Source organism: Phocoena sinus, chromosome 8, assembly GCF_008692025.1.
Source record: "Phocoena sinus isolate mPhoSin1 chromosome 8, mPhoSin1.pri, whole genome shotgun sequence".
Classification (NCBI taxonomy): domain Eukaryota; kingdom Metazoa; phylum Chordata; class Mammalia; order Artiodactyla; family Phocoenidae; genus Phocoena; species Phocoena sinus.
In genome coordinates this window covers 38,116,898-38,138,520 of record NC_045770.1, presented here as the reverse complement: position 1 = coordinate 38,138,520, position 21,623 = coordinate 38,116,898, and the positions used below count along the sequence as shown (strand labels likewise).

General features: G+C 37.3%; 1 protein-coding gene across 9 annotated transcripts in view; it reads right to left on the bottom strand.

The window, feature by feature from the left end:
* Nucleotides 1–21,623, bottom strand: part of MTMR2 (myotubularin related protein 2) — a 109,074-nt gene that overhangs the window by 80,456 nt on the left and 6,995 nt on the right. For 4 of the 9 annotated variants that reach the window (XM_032639210.1, XM_032639215.1, XM_032639211.1 and 1 more), the window contains one exon: nucleotides 19,458–19,528. The exons of 3 other annotated variants lie outside the window; for them this stretch is intronic. Coding sequence is in view for 2 of the 6 variants with exons in the window: in XM_032639208.1 (XP_032495099.1) it covers nucleotides 4,059–4,078 (20 nt within the window). In the remaining 4 variants the exon portion in view is untranslated. Of the gene's footprint in view, nucleotides 1–4,058; nucleotides 4,132–19,457; nucleotides 19,529–21,623 lie in introns of all 9 variants that reach the window. 2 more of the 9 variants (XM_032639208.1, XM_032639207.1) reach the window with 1 other exon arrangement.

Here is a 21,623-nt window from a genome sequence, read left to right as displayed (position 1 = left end):
CCATGACTATATACAAAATACTAGATTACAGAACAGCCTCTGCCCTTGAGATTTCAGCGCGATAAGAGACATTATACTACATAAGCATATCAATAATACCATGAGAGGTACAAACAAGGGCCAGGAGAAAAAAACTCAAAGGAAATGGTAATAATTTGAGGATTAGAGAAAAGAAGAAATACATTAAGTTGAACCATCTGAAATTGCTGTTTTGTAGGTAAAATGGTCAAAAATCAACTATTCCACATGGCTCGATGTGTTCAAATGAAGGAGAAAGAAATTCAGCTGGGCCTTTAAGGAAGGACTGCAAGGCACAGATCAAGGCTTTGCAAACCACAAGCACCCCCTCCCACCCCACCCCCCCAACACACACACACACACACACACACACACACACACAGAAATTTTTAAAAAGAGTTTTGGAAAGTATAGGGCATATTTTGTGAATAATAAGTCACTGACTCAAACAAAATAGATAAAAGGCCTGGTACCAGAACAGTGAGAATCCTAAATGCCAGGGTTAATTAAAAACCTTGCTAGGAAAAGGCAAGGGGTTCACAATGAGAAACCACTCCACACCCTCTAGGGTGGCTAAAATCAAAAAGACAATAACAAGCGTTAGCAAAACTGTGGAGAAATTGGAACCCTCATACATTGCTGATGGGAATGTTAGATGGTATAGCCACTTTGGAAATCAGTCTTGCAGTTCCTTAAAAGGTAAAATGGAGTTACCAAATGACATAGCAATTCCACTCCTAAACATATATCCAGGACAAATGAAAACATGCCTACTTAAAAAACTATACAAATGTACACGGATGTTCACAGCAGCATTATTCATAATAGCCAAAAAGTTAAAATGCACCATGCCATCCCCCTGCTTGAAATCCTTCCATGGCTCCCCACTGCTCTTACTTACCTTAGCCTCAAGTAGCTACATGATCTGCCCCTGCCTCCTTCTCCAGCCTCCTCTTGTACATCTCTCTCTCTCTCCTTGCTCTTCTGTCCAACCACAGTGGCCTTCTTTGAGATCCTTAAATAAGCTGGCACCTGTGCCGGGAGCCTAGTTCTGCAAAACTCCCTGACTAGTTCCTCTAAGACTACAAACTTTAAGAGGGAAGAACTGTCAATTTTGCTCACCATTCTATTCCTAAGACCTAGCATGGTACTTGGTATAGAACAGGCACTCAAGAAACACTGCTCAAACTAATTAATGAGTGAAAAAATGAGAATGATCAAAAGATTGAATTATTCTAATCAAATTCATCAGAGGCCATGACTAGAACATAAGACAAGATGAAAAAGAAATGTGGCAAAGCGGGGCTGGAGGGGGCAGAACAAGGCAGGGGAAGATAAACAGAAAGTTTCATTTTCCTTCTGGAGTTCCTGTGCATATGCTACTTTATATACCATATATAGTATTCCATTTCCATTGAAAAATTTCTTAGGACATTGGAGCAAATATTTTGTTAAGGAGGCTATGTCTTAAGTGAATGACAAATAACCCTTAAACAACTGGTGGGAATTGGTTTTTGACTGTTATTTCTACTGGAATGATTAAAGAAATAGTTGGGAATTAAGAAACAAGGAAAGTTAACAGCAGTATCCATGGCCAAGTGACTTAATCCCCACTCCCCATTACAGTTTCATTACCTGTGAAAAGTACCGATTAGACTATTTTAATGGTTAGCTTTTTGATGGTCAGATACCTCTTTGAAAAATCTCATGAAAGCTATTCCCTGAATTGTTTACAATGTCAGGGACTTTAAGGTTAAGAACCGTGGCCTAGATAATTCCTTTTAGTTCTAACATAGTCCAGAACTTCAGAAATGAGTATTCTGCCTTTTGAAATATTCACACAATATCTAGATAAATACTGAAAAATTAAACTGATTCTCCAAAAGGTGTATGTCTATGTAAGTGTATATATACGTATGTTTTTTCTAATTAGGTAATCACAGTCTTGAATATGAAGTTAAGACTCATAAACTAAATAGAAATATTCCAATATTGTATTTCATACAACAGAGTCAAAAGGAAACTAAATCCAATAGCTATACTTATTTCAGGAACTCTGGGCTATCACTGTGTAACTTCAACGCCCCTGATTATCGATAAATAGAAACGATACCCTATCAAGAAATATAAGCCACAATTTCTTTAAATATTTTCATTGTTTTTATATTAAGTGATTTTTTCAGAAGCTATATCTATCTTTTAAAATACGCTTGAAAAATATTCTAATTTAGCTAAGTAATGAATCTTTTACTTTTTATTTTTTTAACAAACTACAGATGGGCCACAGAAGTCTCCCCCATAATGTCACTTCAAGTGCAATGGAAAGGCCTTCACTATCTGCCTCCCTGGCCCTACCATACATTATCAACAGCTGCCACCGTTAGGGTTTCTGAGCTAAATGATTCTATTTCAAATGTCATACATTTCAAAACATACCTGTAATAATTAGGGGGAGATACCTCCTTAAAAATATACATATGGTTGGCTCAGTAACTCTTCTAAATAGATAATTTCATCAGAATGAACTGGAACACAAGAATATAAACTCAGTGACAGGAACATCACCCTCGCCAATGCCCAACATGGTTATGTTACAAGGCTTCTTATTCTGTGATTCACACACTTAATCTAACCTTGTGGTCTCAGTACACTGGAACTCGTTATTAGCTTCAGTGGCCTGACTCACTGGACTGCTTCTCCTCTGCCAAGGTGAAAAACGAAAACGCATGACTTGGAGTAATCTTGGCACTTGCGTTTCTGACAGCACACTCATTTTTCTTTCAAACACCGCATGTGGTTTTCCCTCACAAGTCTCTTTCCAAATCTGCAGGCCATATTCCATTTCTTAAGAGTTTAGCTACCTTCTACATTACAGCAAATTGTCTATCCTCAATGGTTCCATTTTCTTAGTACCCACTCGTTCCCTAATTCCTTCCCATCTGGCTTCTGCCTCTATCAAGCCCCTAAAATGGCTCCTTCCTATAGTTACTAATGACCTGATTATTTTTTTTAAAAATGTCTTTTCTCAGTTCTGATACTATAAATTCAGCTCTCTTCACTAGCATATTCTTTTGGTTATCCCATATCTCAGTTTAATTTCATCAATACTCTTGAGATTCTACTATATGCAAGACACTACTGTTCTAGGAACTACTAGAGATACAGAGATAAATAACATAGGGTTGCTGCCCCTAGTGAGCTTTCACTCCAGTGTACTTAATACAAGTACAGAAAAATCACAACACAATACAGAATATGAGAAATGAATGAAATAAAGAACTTAGGGGCTTGGAAATTGGAATGCTCATATACAGCTTTAACTTAGGGGCTTGAAAAAGGTTTTAAGAAAGAGGCAGCATATGAAGTTAGACTATAGAAGAGGTTCAACACTTTCTCAACAATTTCACTAAGCAAAAGAATATGAAAAAAAGAAAAGAAAAAGAAAGTATTAGGAAATTCAGGGCATATTAAAGCTATTGTAAGAGGCAGACCACTTTGGTTGAAGTGTTGGATACTTATAAGGCTCAGAGATATGCCAGAAAAGGTAAGTTTTGATTAGCCTGTACAAGTTCTCAAAAATAAGTTGGTATCTAGATATTTAGTTCTGAAAGCAGTGAGAAGCCACTGAAAGTTTCTGTGCCTTCGGAAGATCATTTTAACAATAGGTCAAAGAATGGATGACAACAGCAGGAAAATCTGTTCAAAAACTATTAGGAGACCTCCTCAAGCCAGAGGTACTAAGGACGTAAACTAGCAGAAAAATGAAATACGAGCGGATGCAAGGCACACTGGAGACAGAATCAATAGAACTTGGCAACTGACTTGATATGATGAGAATGGGAGAGCAAAGGGTCAAAATATGAACCCAAGTACTGCTGACTGAGAAACCAGTGTGCCAAATTACAGAGCAAGACAAGTAGGTAGTTTGGGGAGCTAATGAGTTTCATCTTGGAATTTTTAAGACTGAGGTGGCATCAAGGCATCCACAGGGAAACATACGCACCCCGTGCAGCAGTAGGCCAAAGGATTTTATATTTTACCTGGTGATGCATTTGTTCATCCATTCATTCAGGCAATTTTGATTTGCTGCTTACACTGTGTTGGATGAGTGCACTGTGAAGATACATGCAATACGGCAACATTAGATGTGCTCCCAAATTAAATCTTCATGGGAGAGGCTGACTCCTATTCAACTATCTATGAAACTGACTGTGATAAATGCTATAAGAGTGGTTTTAAAAATACTCTAGAGTAGAGAGCAAAGGACTGAGTGTGACTGGGAAAGGTTGAGGCAGACCTGAAAAATGCGTCATTTTGTTATGGACAACGGCCCGTTAACAGGATTTGATGGTAGAGTGGAAAAGTAAAAACATTCCACACAGAGAACAGCAGAAGTAACTAGATTACTTGGGGAAACCTATGTGACTGGGCTTTGTGGATCATGGCAGGGGTGGAGGCAAGAAAGGCTGAGCTATGTTCTATGAAGGATACCACAATAAGAGTTCAGATTCTATTCTGTAGGCAATGGGAAGCCATCAAACATTTCTGAGCATAAGTGTTCCATAATCAGTTCTACGTGCAGAGAGAGATTCTGCTGGCATGATGGAGCACCAACTGGGGGAAAACCTCTAGAGGAAGTCATATTAGTTAACAGGCTATTGAACGAAATCATTAATAGACATTTGGAACAGGCCGCACAATGACAAAGACACGAAATACAGAAAAAAGAGCAAATTTGAATGGGGTATGTGAAAATACGCAGTAGATTTTGATGTTGTTGAACTTGAAGCTCTTACAAAGTACCCAAGTGCTCATTAAGTGGAAGTACAAAACTTTTCCAGTTTTGAAATTCTTTGAAGAGGTTACAGTTAGGTGACAGCTAAATCCATGAAACTGAATCATGTAGCCCAGGGACAGGATGTATAAAGCAATAAGAGATTTGAGATTTAGTGAACAGAACTATAGTCATTTCCACAGAATACAGACTGGAGGTAGAAGTCTAGAAAAAAATGGTCAGAGAGATGAAAGAATCAAGAGAAAAAGTTTAGTGAAAGCCAAAAAGAGTGTTTTAAACTGGTGGTTCATAGTACATAATAATACAAAGAGGTCAAGGAAAATAAAGAGAAAAATCCAATGGAATTATTAATAAGATATGTAAAATCAATTACTACATCAACAAGATCTATATGTTTTAGAAACAATAATCTAATAGGAATGAAAAGCTGAGTTAATAAGGCATATTGTCTCTCTCTCAGTAAACTTAACTGTGTCCAAACCCACTCTTTCCCCCATCTTAGATGATAACACATCCCTTCTCAGGTTCAAGGCAAGTCCCTCCTCCTGTGTTCTTCATCCTGCCCCATCCAGTCATCTTCAGGAGAGGAGAGTGAGTGTGAGTGTGTGTGTCTCTGTGCATGTGTGTGTGCATGCGTACACATGCACAGACTTTATACAACACTGGATATTCAGTAGAAACTCAACACTGATTTGCTGAATCTATGTCAGGTTCATTAATAACTCTACCCTCTACTGCTCTAATGATACTGCTTTCTGGATGTCATGTGACTTCAGGAAGTTTCTCTAGTTCTTGCCCTCCTTAACTTCTCTGCAATATCTGACACTACTGGCACTGCCTCCCTCTTGGGATTCTTTTCCTCTCTAAATTTCTGCTGTCATTAAAATTTACTGGCTTCCTCCAGGTTCTTTTCTTCCAGTTGCCCCCTAAATATAGATTCTCTTGAAAGTTCTGACCTTGGCTCTGTTCTCCATCCTCAGTCTCTCTCTGAAACATCATGGATTCCCACAGCTTCAGTCATCACCTCCGTGCCAACGATTTTCAAACATCTTTAGTCTTCTCAGTCCCACATTTACAAATACTACTTGTATTATCTGGCCCCACCCTCTCTCTCTCCAGTCCTATTTCTCACTCTGATCCTGTCTGGCTACTGCCCACACCTTACAATGACACTAAGCTGCACAGTAAGTAACCACAGTTATACCAAATAACAGTTTTTAATTGTTCCTTTCAAATGCAAGTATAGGCACCAGTTAGCCAACTACTCTGATAGTTAGCCAGTTAATTAAAGAATATTATAACTTTCAAGGACCTCCAAGATTTTAGTGAAACTCCCCTTATTTACAGATAAAATACAGCCCAGAGAAGTGAAGTGAATGATTTGAAATACGATATCAAATAAGTAGCAGAGCCAGATACATCAGGTCCCATTTTGACTAAATCACACTGCTTCTGATATGGAGTACAGAACCAAAAGGACAAATACCCTCAGGGTGTTTACTATCTAACTAGGGACATGAAACAAATGCACACACGCGCACACACACACGCGCACACACACGCACGCGCGCACACACACACACACCAATATTTCTATCACATAAACTCACTGTATGAAGATGAAGTTGAGCTGAGACCAATAAAGGAATGCTCCCTGGAGAAGATAAAGCTGAACTGGATTTAGAAGTGGGTTAAGAATAAAACAACCAGAAAGCAGTTTCTTTGGGTTTCTTTCCCATAATTTTTTTTTAAGTTTTTGGACAATAAACACAAGGAACATATTCAATATGAGAAGACTGGATTGTTCATTAAATCTCCCATTTAGAATTCAGTATGAAAAGGATGTGATAATAAGAACAAAAATAAAATATACATAAATAATGAGGTAAAAAAAAAAGAATTCAGTATAAATCCAAGTGATATTGTAGAATCTTGAAAGTAAATGAAAGCTCCAATGACAATCTACTATTATCTCAGAACGTTACTGTTCCTTGACTCCTCATCTACTTTACTGTGTAAGACTGCTTCATCTCCTTTTACTCCACTACTCAGCAGCCATGTGGCTGTGGGCAGAATGCTCTACCTCACTAAGTCGCAGTTTCTTTATGTGTAAAATGGAAATGATAAACTCTATCTCATATAATTGATCATTTATTCAGCTCCTTGTGTTCCAAATAAGACCACTCATTACCCCCAGCCCCCATCAGTAGGAGTTACGAAAGGACATCAGAAATCCAAGTGCTCTGGAAGAGTAAGACTGTGTGCCTCCATCTCTCCATAGCCTCCCCAACATCACTGGCAAGTGAGGAGTAGATCCCAGAACTGTGAGTGATCTCTACAGGACCTCACCCTTCCCTCCCCCTCAATACTCAGTCTCCCTACATTCCATTATCCCATCTTAAAAACTGTAAGGACTAACTTCATTATACCCTTTATCTCTGTTTACAACAGTTACCACAAGAAGTCAGAACCACCAGACTAATTCCCTCCTCTCATTTCATCTTCCATTCACTCCCCCCCAACTCCTGTGCTTCTGAATTTCAAGGTCAATCATCAGCAAAATATCCTCTACCTTGCTCTCCCTTAAATAGTCTCTTTACCTTTTACTCTAACTAAAGCCTAGTTTTTCCCCCAAGAACACTGCTCTCCCTACAGCCCTTTCAAATGGAAAAATAAGCCCTCTTATTTTCTCACCAATATCTCTCTCCCACAACTGGGCCTGGAAATTAGGCCTTGTTCTCCATTGCCACTTTCAGACTATTCTTCCTCTCCATGTCTAAAACCTCCAATCATTCAATCTTATGTCATCAGGCTATACTACCTTCTACCCTTCCTTGCTGAGGTCAACGACCAGTCTCTAACTCACTCTCCCTCACTCCTTGAAGAATCAGCTTCAGGCTCACCCTCTTTCTAATATCAACACAACTGCCATAATTCTTATTGATTTCAATATCCATATAAATGAATATTCCAACACTGGCCTCTCAGTGCCTTACCTCCTCTCCACCAATGATCTTGTCCTCCACTCTACCTCAGAACCTAATGATTCTATTTCAAATGTCATAAAACACTGGCATTCCCAATTAACTGACCTCCATAATTTAAATTTCAAACATTCTACTAACTACCAGCTCATCTCTCTAGGACCCTAGCCAACATCTTTTAATTGTTCAATTCCACCAAGGCCTCCACTATTCCTACTGTCTTTCACTGTCTCTATTTCATGACCTTATTTCTCTTTCCCCAACTTATTAAATTCTATAGCCTGTAATTACAATCATCTCTGGTCCTTGCCTGCTTCCTGGTACTTACCTGGCAACACCCAAATGCTAGTTAAGCCAACCCTATGCCTACTCCAGATCTGTACCCATACAGTTGGATTAGTGTAGAGAAATACACACAACCATATGGCCTGGACTCACTTTGAATACATGATCACTCACCTCAACCAAGCCCTTAATACTGCCCAGCAAACACACTACATTTCCCTAATCCATAAGTTCTCCCATTCTTCCAGACAACTATTTCATATGGTCTTTTCTTTCCTCATCCTCTACCATCCTCTCTATCTTGAATTTAGTAGGTGATCTAGATTCCCATTTCACTGAAAAATATAGAAGTAATCAAAACAGATCTTTCACAGGCTCCCCCAACTACAACCTCTTTGCATCAGTGCATACGTACTCTGCCTTCCTTTCTCTTACTGTAGGGAAAGCATCCATACTTCCATCTAAAGCCAGCTCCTCCACTGAACTATCTCCCCTCATCTTCACAAGAAAATCTCTCCAGCAATTCTTCCCTCTGGTTCCTGTATCATAAAAATTTTCCTCTCTTCTCAATCATTCCAGTCAGCATAGAAACATGCTATTATTTCTCTTAAATTACCCTCCAGATACCACTTCGCTTCTCTGAGCTTCCTTACAGCAAAACTCCTTGAAAGAGATGTCTACTCACTGCTTCCAATTCCTCACTTCTCATTCTCTCTGAACCCACTTCCAATGCACCAACAAAAATGCTTTTGTCAGGCCATCAAGAACCTCCACTTTGCTAAACTCAATTGTCAATACTTAGTCCTCATCTATAAGCAGCATTTGACATAGCTGATCCTTCCTTCATGAAATACTTTCTATCCTTGGCTTCCAAAACACTGGACTCTTATGGCTACATCACAAGCCTTTCTTCCTCTCAGGTCTCCTGTAGTGATTCCTTCTCACTTCTGAACCTCCTTACACTGGAGTACCCCTAAACTCTCAGTCCTTGAAACTTATCTTCTCTAGGTACACCTCCCCTCCTTAATAATTTCATCCAGTCTCACAACTTTAACATCTCTAAATTGATGAACCCAAATGTATAGCATTATTCCACACTTTTCTCTTGAATTCCAGATTCCAATAACTTATTTATGTAACACCTCCAGGTGAACAACATGCCCCAAACCAAATTCCTGCTCTTCTTCCTGAAACCAGCTCTAACATCTTAGTAAATGTTAATTCTATCCTTCTATACTTTCTTGAGCCAAAAAGTCTGGAGTCAACTTTGACTCTTCTCCTACACTACATGTTCAATCCATCAGGAAATCCTATTGGCTGAACCCTCAAAACATGTCTAGTATCCAATCATTTCTCTCTCCTCTTCGGCTACTACCATCATCTCCCTCCTGGATGATTCCAATTGCCTACAAACCAGTCTCCCTGCTTCTGCATCCTAGTCTGTTCTTAACACAGCAGCCACAGTGATCCTTCTGAAACATCTGACATAGTCACTCCTCGGCCAAAAACCTTCCACTACCTTCCCATCTCACTCAAAACAAAAGCCAAAGTCCTTAATACAGCCCAAAAGGTTTTCACATCTGCCCCCACCCTTACCTCCCTGACCTCATCTCCTACTATTCCCCCCTCTGCTCCTTTGCACTATAACAACACAGGAGCCCTTGCTGTTCCTCAAACACACTGGGAAAGCTCCCACTTCAAGTCCTTCATATCTTCCATTACCTCTATCTGTAACTCTCTACTCCTAAATATTCCATTTCTTCCTTTACTTTCTTCAGCTTTTTTGCTCAGATGTTGCCTACTTAGTGAGACCTTCCCTGGCCATTCTATTTAAAATTGCAAGCAACTCCAAACACACCCACTCATTCTCTATTTATCCTCCCTGCTTTATTTTTCCCAAAACACTCATTGCTATCTGACATACTTTTTGTTTTACTTATTTATTTTCTGTTTCCTCCATTTAGTTAATACTTGCTGAGTACTTACTTACCACATGCCAGAAACAGTTCATATACTGATAAAGATTAAATAAAATAATGCATACAAAGAGCTTAGCACATTACCTGACAGAAACACCTTAACAATGTAAAATACTATTTTTATCTAATGGAGGCTGGAATGGGATGCTGCCGACTGTCATCAGAGAACACCAGTTTAACAGAATGAGGTTAAACACAGGGTTGGAGAATTAAAACAAATGAAACTAACAATTTTATCCTTAAAGAAGCAAGGAGCTAAATTATCCATAATCAGACAGTCTCTGCCAGAGAAAATGTAATACAATTTATTTAAAACATGACAAAAAAGCAAAAATAACTTCTGGAAAAGGAAATTTCATATTTCCCCTCTAGCAACCAGTTCCAATTATTAAATCATTGTTGGAAACATAAGATCCTTTCTGCCTTCAACACAAATGCCGTGTACTATGTCATCCCCAAAAAGGGATGTCTACCATTAAGCGTTTAATAATGGATTATTATAAGTAACCATACTGCAAAGCACCTTCACAGTACGAAAGCATGGGACACTTTGGAGGATGCTAACACACAAACTATTCTCTCACCCCAACTAGGACATGTAAGCTTAAGCTACAAGAAGAGAAAGGAAAATTAGGTCTCGTAAACCACGGGAAGTCATTTAGCCTCTCAGAGCCTCAATTTCATACTGCAAAGTAGGGATAAAAATACTGATACTTGTTCTTATCGCACTGGACAGTTCTAAAATGATGTGAAAATGCTATCTAAGCATTAAGATTCTTTTATATATAAACACCACTACTAAGGGGGGCGGGGAGGGACCAGCATCCAACAACTGATAATGTACTAAAATATGGAAAATGAAGTTACTGTTAAAATGTTTAAGATATACATGGGGCTATCTAAGAAACAAGGCATCTTCTCAGGAAGACTTTCCACATTAACACCATTCCTCCTGGATGACTCCTTGGATATATACCCTCCTCATCACATTCATCTTTGAGTCACAGCTATTTCTTACGGTTCTTTGCTAATGTTTTCAAGCAAGCTTACGTTTTCTAGTTAGGTAAAATGTGCAAAATAAATGCTTATGTACCAAGAAAACTTCCCAAATAAAAATCAGAGCTCCTCAGAGATTAGCATTCAGGACATATCCATTATATTTAAAATGGTAAGCCAGACCTATTTACCCTAAAATAATTTAAAGGAATAACTGATTTATAGGAAAAAACATTAAATAAATGTCTATTTATATTTGAGATGATCAAATCTATCATGACTAACAGTAAAAGACTCGTGGAAAAGTCACCAGATGTCCAAAAAAAAAAAATCACATCATCTTATTTTTGACAAAAGCCAAATTGGACAGAATTTGGGCACACAAATGAAAAGATGACATAGAGAGTCACAGGTTCATGGTCCAAATACTTTTTTTTTAATGACCATTAGTTTCATAACAGTTTCAGAGAGTGATTTCAAAGAGTCAAGATGAAAAGAATTGTGGTGTTACTATTCAAATTAAACTATAACCGTTCCATAGTATCTGCTTTAATCATGAAATGTCACCTGCCCTCAATGACAAAAAGGATTTTTCCAAATGTATGCTTAAATGAGAAATACAACTATGGTTCCAAACTAAGCAATCATTCTCCACTATCCATATTCCATTTAATTGACAGGCTACCAAAAGGGTCATTTCCTGTACCCAATGCCTCTTTTCTTTGATGAGAGTGATCTCCAAAATGGAGCAGAAGTGTTGAGGAAGTGAGGGGCTTTGTGAATGATGACATTCAAGTCATAAGGAAGACCTGAGGGGTGGAGCTGGTATACAAGATGGTCTCAAAGTTCAAATCTAAGGTTCTATGATTCAGAGCATAAAAATCCTAGAGATAAAATTCTAGGATTACAAATGAAGAGTTATGGTTCTAACTATTGGAAATATTTGCTAAACTGGATTTTACCATTTTTAATATCCCTTTCAGCTCTTGATAGTCATAATGCCCCCAACTCTCCCCTCTTATACACACACATGCATACATACATAGAAATAAACTATTGTCCCATATGAAAATGTGATTCAAAGACTTCTCCGTCAACATTATTTCTTACGTATACTGCATAAACTTTCCCTATGAAAAGGCCGTCACACAGCAGCAACATCGTGAAATTTTATTCATTTTCAATTAGTGTGGGCACTTTTCTGCCCAAACCTTTTATCAGAATTGTTATTAAGAAATAGTATCAAATTATAATCATTCTGTTCCTATAAATTCTTTAATGGAGGTACAAAAAAACACTGACAAGGTTCAAATACCTAAGCCATAAGTAAATACAACATTCCCTGGCCCTGGCTAACCTGCAGGTTATTAATAAGGTTCAGAATAATGGAAAGGTAAGTGTACCTCGGAACAAAAACAATCATAATACCTCAAGGGTAGGCCAAACAATTTCTGCCCTCAAGAGCAGTAATGTCTGTACTTATAAAAGTGTGCTATGTCAAAAAAAAACAAGTATAAATAAAACACATTTTAGAAATTAATAAAGTTATTATAGAGAGAATATTTTCTCAAAAGCTACAAAACTGATAAAAATATAACCAGCACTGCGGAATACTCTTGTTACTAATACTAATTATTCTTTATACTTATTCATATGTAGACTGCTTTTCTCAGGAGGCTCAAAATATCTCAGAATAAAACTGCATGATATTCTAAATTCTGATCCATTGTATAATCCTTTGGAAGACCAGTTAAAGATTATATGAACATGCGAACAATTTACATTCTCAGATGTGCTTATCCAAATTTGCAGAGCCATGGCCATTGTAAATGGGAAACCATTCTCAGTAGAACTCCCCTCTTTAACCCACTTCTTATTCTACCCTAAACTATATTATTCTCTTTATTCCTAATTTAAAGGAATCAAGTCAATATTATTTAAATGTTAACTTCTGGCTCCACAAAATAACCAAATGAACATACACACATACCTATGAAAGAACTGAACTTAGCTTTATAGTGACTAAGAGAGGCATAATACAGGACAGCACTAGTCATACTATTTTTCAATAGTCCTGCCACTATCTCAGCCAGAGTGATGCAGTTTTCTTTCCACCACAAGATCAAAACAGAAATCCCATTATCTGACTCTTAGTCTTTCCCACACATTTACTGGTCTGTTGTTATTGCAACAGAATATCTTTTTCCCTTGCTACACTATTCCTAAGAGCAATGTTCCACCCTTTTGGTCTCAAAAGTTCTACTGTTTCAAAGTGTAGCATTTAGGCGAACAGAGTTATACAAACTAATCATTGGTAAGAAGATAGAAATTACTCTTTATATGCTTTTCAAAATCTATAGTATTAAATAAGGTACTCTCGGGCTTCCCTGGTGGCGCAGTGGCTGAGAGTCCGCCTGCCGATGCAGGGAACACGGGTTCATGCCCCGGTCCGGGAGGATTCCCACATGCCGCGGAGCGGCTGGGCCCGTAAGCCATGGCCGCTGTGCCTGGGCGTCCGGAGCCTGTGCTCCGCAACGGGAGAGGCCACAACAGTGAGAGGCCCGCGTATCGCAAAAAAAAAAAAAAAATAAGGTACTCTCCACTTTTCAATTTTTTTGTGTTTCAGTTAGATTTTTTTTTAAGTTATACTTATTCCTGAGAATTAATCAGGCTAAAAACTTGCTAATTATGACAATTATGTCTAAACAAATGAATTTTTGTACCTACCGCAAAAGTATTTCTTGCCTCAATACTAGTGAACTTACTAGCATCCCTGCCTGCAAAGGCAGAAAAATCTGTCTCCAGATAGCAGGGGTCACTTATCAATTCCAAATATTCCCATGCCTCAAAGTACCCCTCAGCTTCCTTCAAGGATGGAGACTAAGAATCTCTACCTCCACTAAAGGCCTCTTAGCCATCTTCCCTCTGGCTCTTCACACTCTTCCCCTCCATTTGCGGGGCAGGAACTTCCTAAGTCTCCTATTTCATACCCTCCCCTCTCATAGACATTTACTGACATCACCAATGTATCATGTACTGGGGACAGTGTTGAAAACAGATTCATTTTCTTCAAGGGACTTATGGTCTAAGGAAGATGCTGGATATCCAAGTATCTCATGATAGTAAAATGTGGGACAGAAAGGATATAAAGGATGCAATGGAAACACAGAAGAGAACACAAAGCATAGAGCACAGATGCAGAAGTGCTCAGTAGCTGAAAATATGAGCTGCAGGGTCACATGGACTTGGTTTCCCGCTTAGCAAATAATCCAAGCAAGTTACTTAACCTAATTTCTTTCTTTATAAAATAAGGTAATGATATCTTATTAAGACCATAGTAAGGATAAAAAACATGACCTGTAGAAAGCAATTCGTACTAAATACTTAACTGGTAGAAAGCGTTCAACGAATAGCATCGTGGAAATACAAGAGTATCCTTGTCAGAAAGGAAAACAGTATGAAATCAGAAATAAGGGTCTCCTTTTAAAAAGGAACCCACTAATTAAATTAAAATGAAGCAGAGCCGTTGGCCCCAAAAGTACTTTTCACTCAGGTGTACACTGTAAAATGTCTTCATTTGACTAAGATAACTAAACGTATAAACTTTTAAACGTAAAAACAAAGTTTTAGTTAACGGACGAATCACTGAATACTAAGCACAAATATCAAGGGGAAATTTTTTTAATACATATAAATATGTACATATTATACACATACACACACACACACACACACACACACTCCCACACACATGCATACGTGCATCCTGTGTAACTTCTGATAGATTCAAGCAGAAGACTGGCCCAAAGCTTCAATCACAAAACCAATTCCATCACCAGTATTTTTCAATGTAACTGTTAGCAAAGCACTGACCCTCGTTGACTCTGCTGGTTTGCTGGACTGTTAATGGAATTAACATTACTTTATTGTCAATTGCACCAACACTGGTGGTATTTCACAATAAAATTCAAGCACTAAATGATGCCAAAAATATAGTTATACTCCTCTTAGTTCTCCTGATGTAACATTTCAAAATCCCATAAAAACATTTCTAGCAAAAGTGAAAAAGTGTGTCTGAAAATTAGGGATGCAGATAAACATACCAACATTTTACACTCTTAATTCAAAACAACCTAGAAACAAGTCACCTATCTTTCCATATATCCTAGTAAACAAATGCCTCCCGAGGATTTAATTTCTTTTATTTCCAGTCATTACTGACTATAATCATTACAATAAGATTTAAATCACTTGCCTTATTTAAACTGCTTCACTCCTACTGCTAATTCAATTTTTCTTCAGTATTCCATGGAAAGAAAAGGTTCTTTTCAAAAAAGTATTCTCCTGTAAGTAATGTCCTGAACACATACATAGCATGTTTGCCCAAGAACATTAAAGAATGTATTCTACGTTCTGACTGTGAACGAGCTTTTCTAGAAATGCAAATTTTGCTGTCAATACTTACACAATGGACTACAGTGCATAAGCACTGTTCATGCTCTATTAGTCATTCTTTTGGAAATTTTATTTAAAAAAAAAAGGGCCTGCAGTGTGTATAAAGCACTTAGGATACAAAAGACGTGTTGTCAGAATATTTGCAGGATCTCCGAAATAGAAAAACAACTCCCCCAACAAATTAATTACAGCTTATAGTAATTATTTTTTTAAATGCTACACCAGAAACCTGAATTTCTTAACCAATCTATAGTATAAAAGAGATGACATAAGTGATCTTACCATCATGGCATCTGATTGACAGATGAGAGCCTACATTTTGTATTCTTCTGAGAAACAAAGGAGATCTGAGCTCTGAGACAGCTGGTGCAGTGCATGTTGGCACTTAGTCTGGAAAATCCCTAGGTTCTGAGGTACACATGACCTTGGATACAGTTTAATTTGTATTATTTTATTTTCAGGTCTATCAACTACATTTCCCTAACTAAAAGTTAGGGCATATTACTTGGTAATGCAACAGAAAGTGTGAAAAACCAGGTTGTATAGAAATGGTTTACATACAAGTTTTTCTTCTGCAGAGTATTATTTCTTCAAAGATCTTATTCGGAAATATAAATAAATTGGTAAAAGCCAAAGTATTCTAGCCAAAATGAGTGTGTCCACGGGGAATGGGATGAGAATTGGACAGGAGGAGGGACTTTCAGTCCCAGCACCAATCCCAACACCCTCAGCAACTCCTTAACAGAGTTTCTCAGAACCCCTTCAAAAATCCTGATTCAAACTCTGACGTGAGCTGAAATTAAAGTTCACATGGATTCATAAGTAGCCTAGAGAGGAAAAGTTAGCAATTTAGCTGGGAAAAATGTGGCACTAAACTGAAAGCTGAAAGAATAGAGCTCAAAGCACACTACATTGAAATTGCATTTCCTTTTAGAAATGAACACTTCCATCCAAATTGAAGTATAAGGGCAGAAACACTAAAAAGAGGAGAGTTGACCTATTCTGTAAATGCTTGCTCAACACTTTTAACTGGACAAACAATAGAAAACACATGGGGAATTCATGCTTTGATAAATGACCTTGCATGTAATTTTCTCATTCCATCATGCAAATCTGAATTCATTATTAAAACCATGAAGTCACATATCCATTCTTTAGGCTATCTAGACAGACATTTTGTTTTCCCAAGACAGAGAAAAACAAATTATTACTATTAATTGGTCACAACCCCATCAGCATAATGAGATATTACTTTTCTGCACAAACTTCAGTCATATAAGTGAATAGGTGTTTTATTTTGTTTTGTCCTGCACTCACTAAAACATTTTGTAGGAAAATAAGAGCATTCAACGTCTCTTCCTCTTCCTAGCCTGGAATGGTTAAATTAAAAATCTAATGTATTGGCATCATTCTGTGATTTATCCCTTCTTAATACTGAATACTATTCTCTATTTACCAGATTAAGCTGGTTGTTTTTTCTTGCTTGTTTTTGCCTTTTTTTCCTCTATCTGTATAAAAAGGACGAGGAAAACATCTCTCTTTTAAAGTACTTTTAGAATAATAAAACTTAATGTTAGTATAGCCCTTTACAAATGTCAAAGAGCTCTCATACACATTTATCTTCCATACATATTACCAACTCTGGGGTTAGATTGCCTGGTACTAAATTCTGGTTCTACCACCCTGTTGTGACCTCAAGGAAGTTACTTAACCTCTCTGTGCCTCAGATTCCTCATCTATAAAGTGGGGCTAATGATAATTCTTATACCTCATGGGACTGTTATGAAAATTAAATGAATATATGTAAAATAGTTAAAACAGTGCCTACTACATGGTACACGCTACACAGGCATTAACTATTCTTTTAAATTATTGTCATCAGCATAAGTCACCATATTTATGTCTCACATAGGACAGCAAGTATCATTTTACCCTTTTTCCAGATAAGGGAATCAGGCTCCGAGAAATCAAGGGACTCACCCAGGGTCATAGTTAAAAGAAGTATAATCCGAACTAAAAACCACAAGCCTAAGAAAGTATCAAGGAATACAATGAAGGAATTATACTGCGTGATAAGACACCTTTTTAGAACCACCATATTTACAATTTTAAGTCTGTGGTTACAAAAAGAGCAAACAAAAATATTTCATGGGAAGAAAATTTTAAATTAAAAAAATACAGCTTATTAGAAATGAATATGTGATCTTAAAATGTCTTTTTAAAAATCTTACAGTTAAAACATGTCCCAAAATTTCCGGAAAATTGAGTAATAGCATTTTATAGTTAAACTCAGTCGTTAATTTGAGAATTACAGAATATTTCAAAGAAAACTGGATAACGACATTTACTAATGTAAGGTTACAATTCAGTAACTATCAATATACAATACAATATAAAACACATACAACACTAAAATTAATTCAAATACATATAGTTCAGAAAATACTTTAGAATAATTTAGTCCCTCAGAGATATTGTGAATATCAACTACAACAATGGAGTATCATAAATATAAATGACTTCAATTATTTAAGGTCTCTGGCATGGTATACAAAGTATCAGCTTCTGTACAAAGCAAATAAAACCACTCCTAATAATAGCTTATAGAATACAAAGGAAAAAAAACAAAGTTTTAACAGTAACCTGTTCATACTATTTATCAAGCACCTACTATCTGCAAAGCACTATGCTAGCTACCCATCATTCAAAACGGAAATCAGATCCTTCCTTTTCAGAAGCATAAAATTTAAATACCAAGTAGGGATAGTGCCATGGGGGGAATAAAAGGTTTTTTTCCTCTTCCTGGACTACCAGGGGTTCCCCCCAACCCCAGTGATTTCAAAATCAGAACCAGTCATATATCTGACTAAAGATGAAGAAACAAACAGTTGATGTTCTTCAGTTATTTTTTTAGTTACTTTTTTCAGGAACAGTGATGAACTGCCTATGATTTTATATATATACGCTGTCTGGCCTAATAAAACCCACAACGTGACTTGAAGTCTAGGAGTCAGCAGATCACTTCTGGCACTAAATATCTCCATGACTTTGGAGAAAACACCACCAACCATTCCTGGCCTTCTAACACTTATGGTGCCTTTGGGTAAAGTTATTAAACTTCTCTAGGTCATTCCCTCAACTGCAAACTTATAGAGCTGTACTAGAATCCAAAAAGTAACTGGATCGGTGGGGTTCTCGCTTTAAGACTCCTGGGCCCAGTCCCAGTGATTCAGAATGTCTGGCCTGGAACCCAGGAAGCTAAGTGTTCACCAAGCACCACAAGTGACTGAAATGTGCAGGCGGGCCTCAGCTACACTTGAGAAATTAACTACATGATCTCTAATGTACCAACTGTATAAAAAGATGACATAACAAGATGACATAACTTATTTCAGAAACAAGGTCTTAGGAATTCTGGATCTAGCTCAATGTTCAGGACATAATCTATGTTAAACAAATACTTACAGAGAGTAAGAAAGGAAGGGAGCTGGTAAAGACAGAAGGGAAGGCAGGGAGGAGGCTAGCTAGCTTACTGGTCATAGTTCTGCCAAGAAACATAAAGAATGATAGTAAAATTAAAACTGTGCAAATCATACATCAGCAGCTAGAAAGCGAAGACCTCAGTCTCTACACACGTACAATTTTAAATACAACATAACCCCCTGTGAAAGTGCAAAGTACTAAAGAGAAAAAAGCAAAAAACAGTACATGGAAGCCAAAAGAATCCTAATGGAAAATTACTGATGACTAAAACTTAGTGACTGTTTTCCCTAGGTAGAAGAGAACAGAATTTTAAGAACTAGGACTTGGAATTGGGACTAAAGTTTGAAGTTACTGGTTAGTCATATGCATAAATTGCATTTGGGGTAATATACGAATTGCAGAAATATTGTTGGCAATATTCCCTTCTGTCCATTTTTTATTTCCATTTTCCCATTCACTTACATTATAATTTTTGAGATGTTTTATCTTCACTTCTGATGATCTTCAAATGTCAATGGCTCTTAACACATTAACTGTAAACAAACACAAAGGAACTTAGGGGAATTCAGATATTTAAGGAACCCTACAGTAAAGTATTCTAAAGTATTCTGTGAAGCCTACAGGGGAGGGAGGGTTGGGAAGAGGCATCATGTTTACTTGCTTTTTTATTTATCTGACGTTCAAAATGTAAAACTATTCTTCTGAATGAAAATGATACTATCCTCTTAATCATCAGGCAAAGAAAAAAAAAATCCTATTTTCTGTCAGAAGAAAAAACATTCAAAGCTAGAGAAAATTCTCTCCAAAAATGGACATTCTGAATTCACTAATGTATTGTGTACCTTATCCTTCTCCTGCTCAGCAGTACAGCTGGTCAAGGAAACTCATTTCCTCATCAAGACAACCCAACTGACCTGCCCTGGGACTGCCCTTAACTACCAAGTTTTGCCCTGGAGCTGGGGCACCAGATCGTCAGGTATGATGAGCTCATTACAGCACAGAGACTCTGAAGTTAAAAATGACTTGGGTTCAAATGTCAAACTGCTCTCCCTAATCTTCAGTTTTCTCATCTGTAAAATGGAAACAGTAATACTGTTTATTTTATACACTTATGAGGATTATATGAGAAAATGCATATAAGGGATTTACCACTATGCCTAGCATATAGTAAGCACTCAATAAATGTTAAGTGCTATTATTTATATTATTATCATTGGGACTGTTGATATTAATACTATTAATTGTTTACTACAACAACTTTCTACCACTTGAAAAGCAAAGCTTATCTCAGATGTTCATATTTTTAGGTACTGCCTTTGGTTAAAATGGAAGAGTATTATCCAATACTAGTAACAGAGGACATTCATATCATATTAAAATTTTATTTTTGACATTTGCTGCATTGCCCAGCTCAACTCAAGAAAATTAAGGCTCATAATCACTAGCCCATCATCAGCCAAAGTTATTACACCTTTTGCTAATATACAACCTCCTAACAAAGTCCTAGGTGAACAACTATTCACTTGCTGTTTTCAGTAATAGCAATTCTGTTAAGGAGATGGATATATTTGTAACCCATGCCTATTAAACCCTATGAGCACAATGAATAATGCTGTATCAAACCAGAAGAGACTCTTCTACCCTCCTCTACTTATCCCCAAATGATTAAACTCCTCTGTTTGACATTACATGTTTAAAATATTAATATTTAAGTTAGATGACACAAAAATGCATAAAACATTGAGTTCTCTGAATTTTCAATCAAACCTTTAGGTTGAAGATGTAAAAATAAACACAAGATACTGGCAAAAGCATTCATAAATTAACATAACCCAAAATGGCCTGCTTTATTTCTCTTATGAAGACCAAAGATTTTGAACTGAAATGAGAGAAAATACCTAAGTATGACCTGATGCAATATTCTAGGGGGAGATACAACACATGGATACATGGCTTGGAAATGAACGCCAAACTGCAGAGGAGTAATCAGTGTAGGCCATCATCCTCATACCACCACTACTTTACCAGGCAACTCCTTGAGCTCTTCAAATGAAATAACAGCTGATCATTTCTCATCTGATTTCTATTTGCCTTTCTCTTAATCACCTGGCAATTAAGTCGTCTATCCCCATTATGGTCCTAGATTAAGATTATAAAAATCTGGCCCAAGATAATACAAACGAAAAAAAGTAAAAAGCTTAAAAACTCAAGAGTTTAGAGCATTCCAAGATACAGTTCTCTATTTCGGTCTGCTATGATATATCATCTCTTTCCAAGCATTTTCTATTATGGTCATTGCAGGCAAATCTAAGAACACCTTTGGCATAAATTAAGTGTTGTACACTCGAACTGAAAAATATTTTCCTTGCTTTAAGACGATTTATTTGTATACATGGAAGAAGCTGCTATCTCCAATACCCATTCTCTCCTATTCCTTAGAGATAGACGTCCAATGTCCAGCTCAGAATAAAGCCTCCCAGAAGAGACTACGTATCCTAGCCTCCGTTGTGGCTAGGTATGGCCATGGGACCATGATCTGGCCAACTGGATGTAAGCTTAAAGGCGGTATGTGACTTCAAAAAAAGTATCTTTTACATAGAGGAACATGCCTTTCTTCTTCCCTTCCTC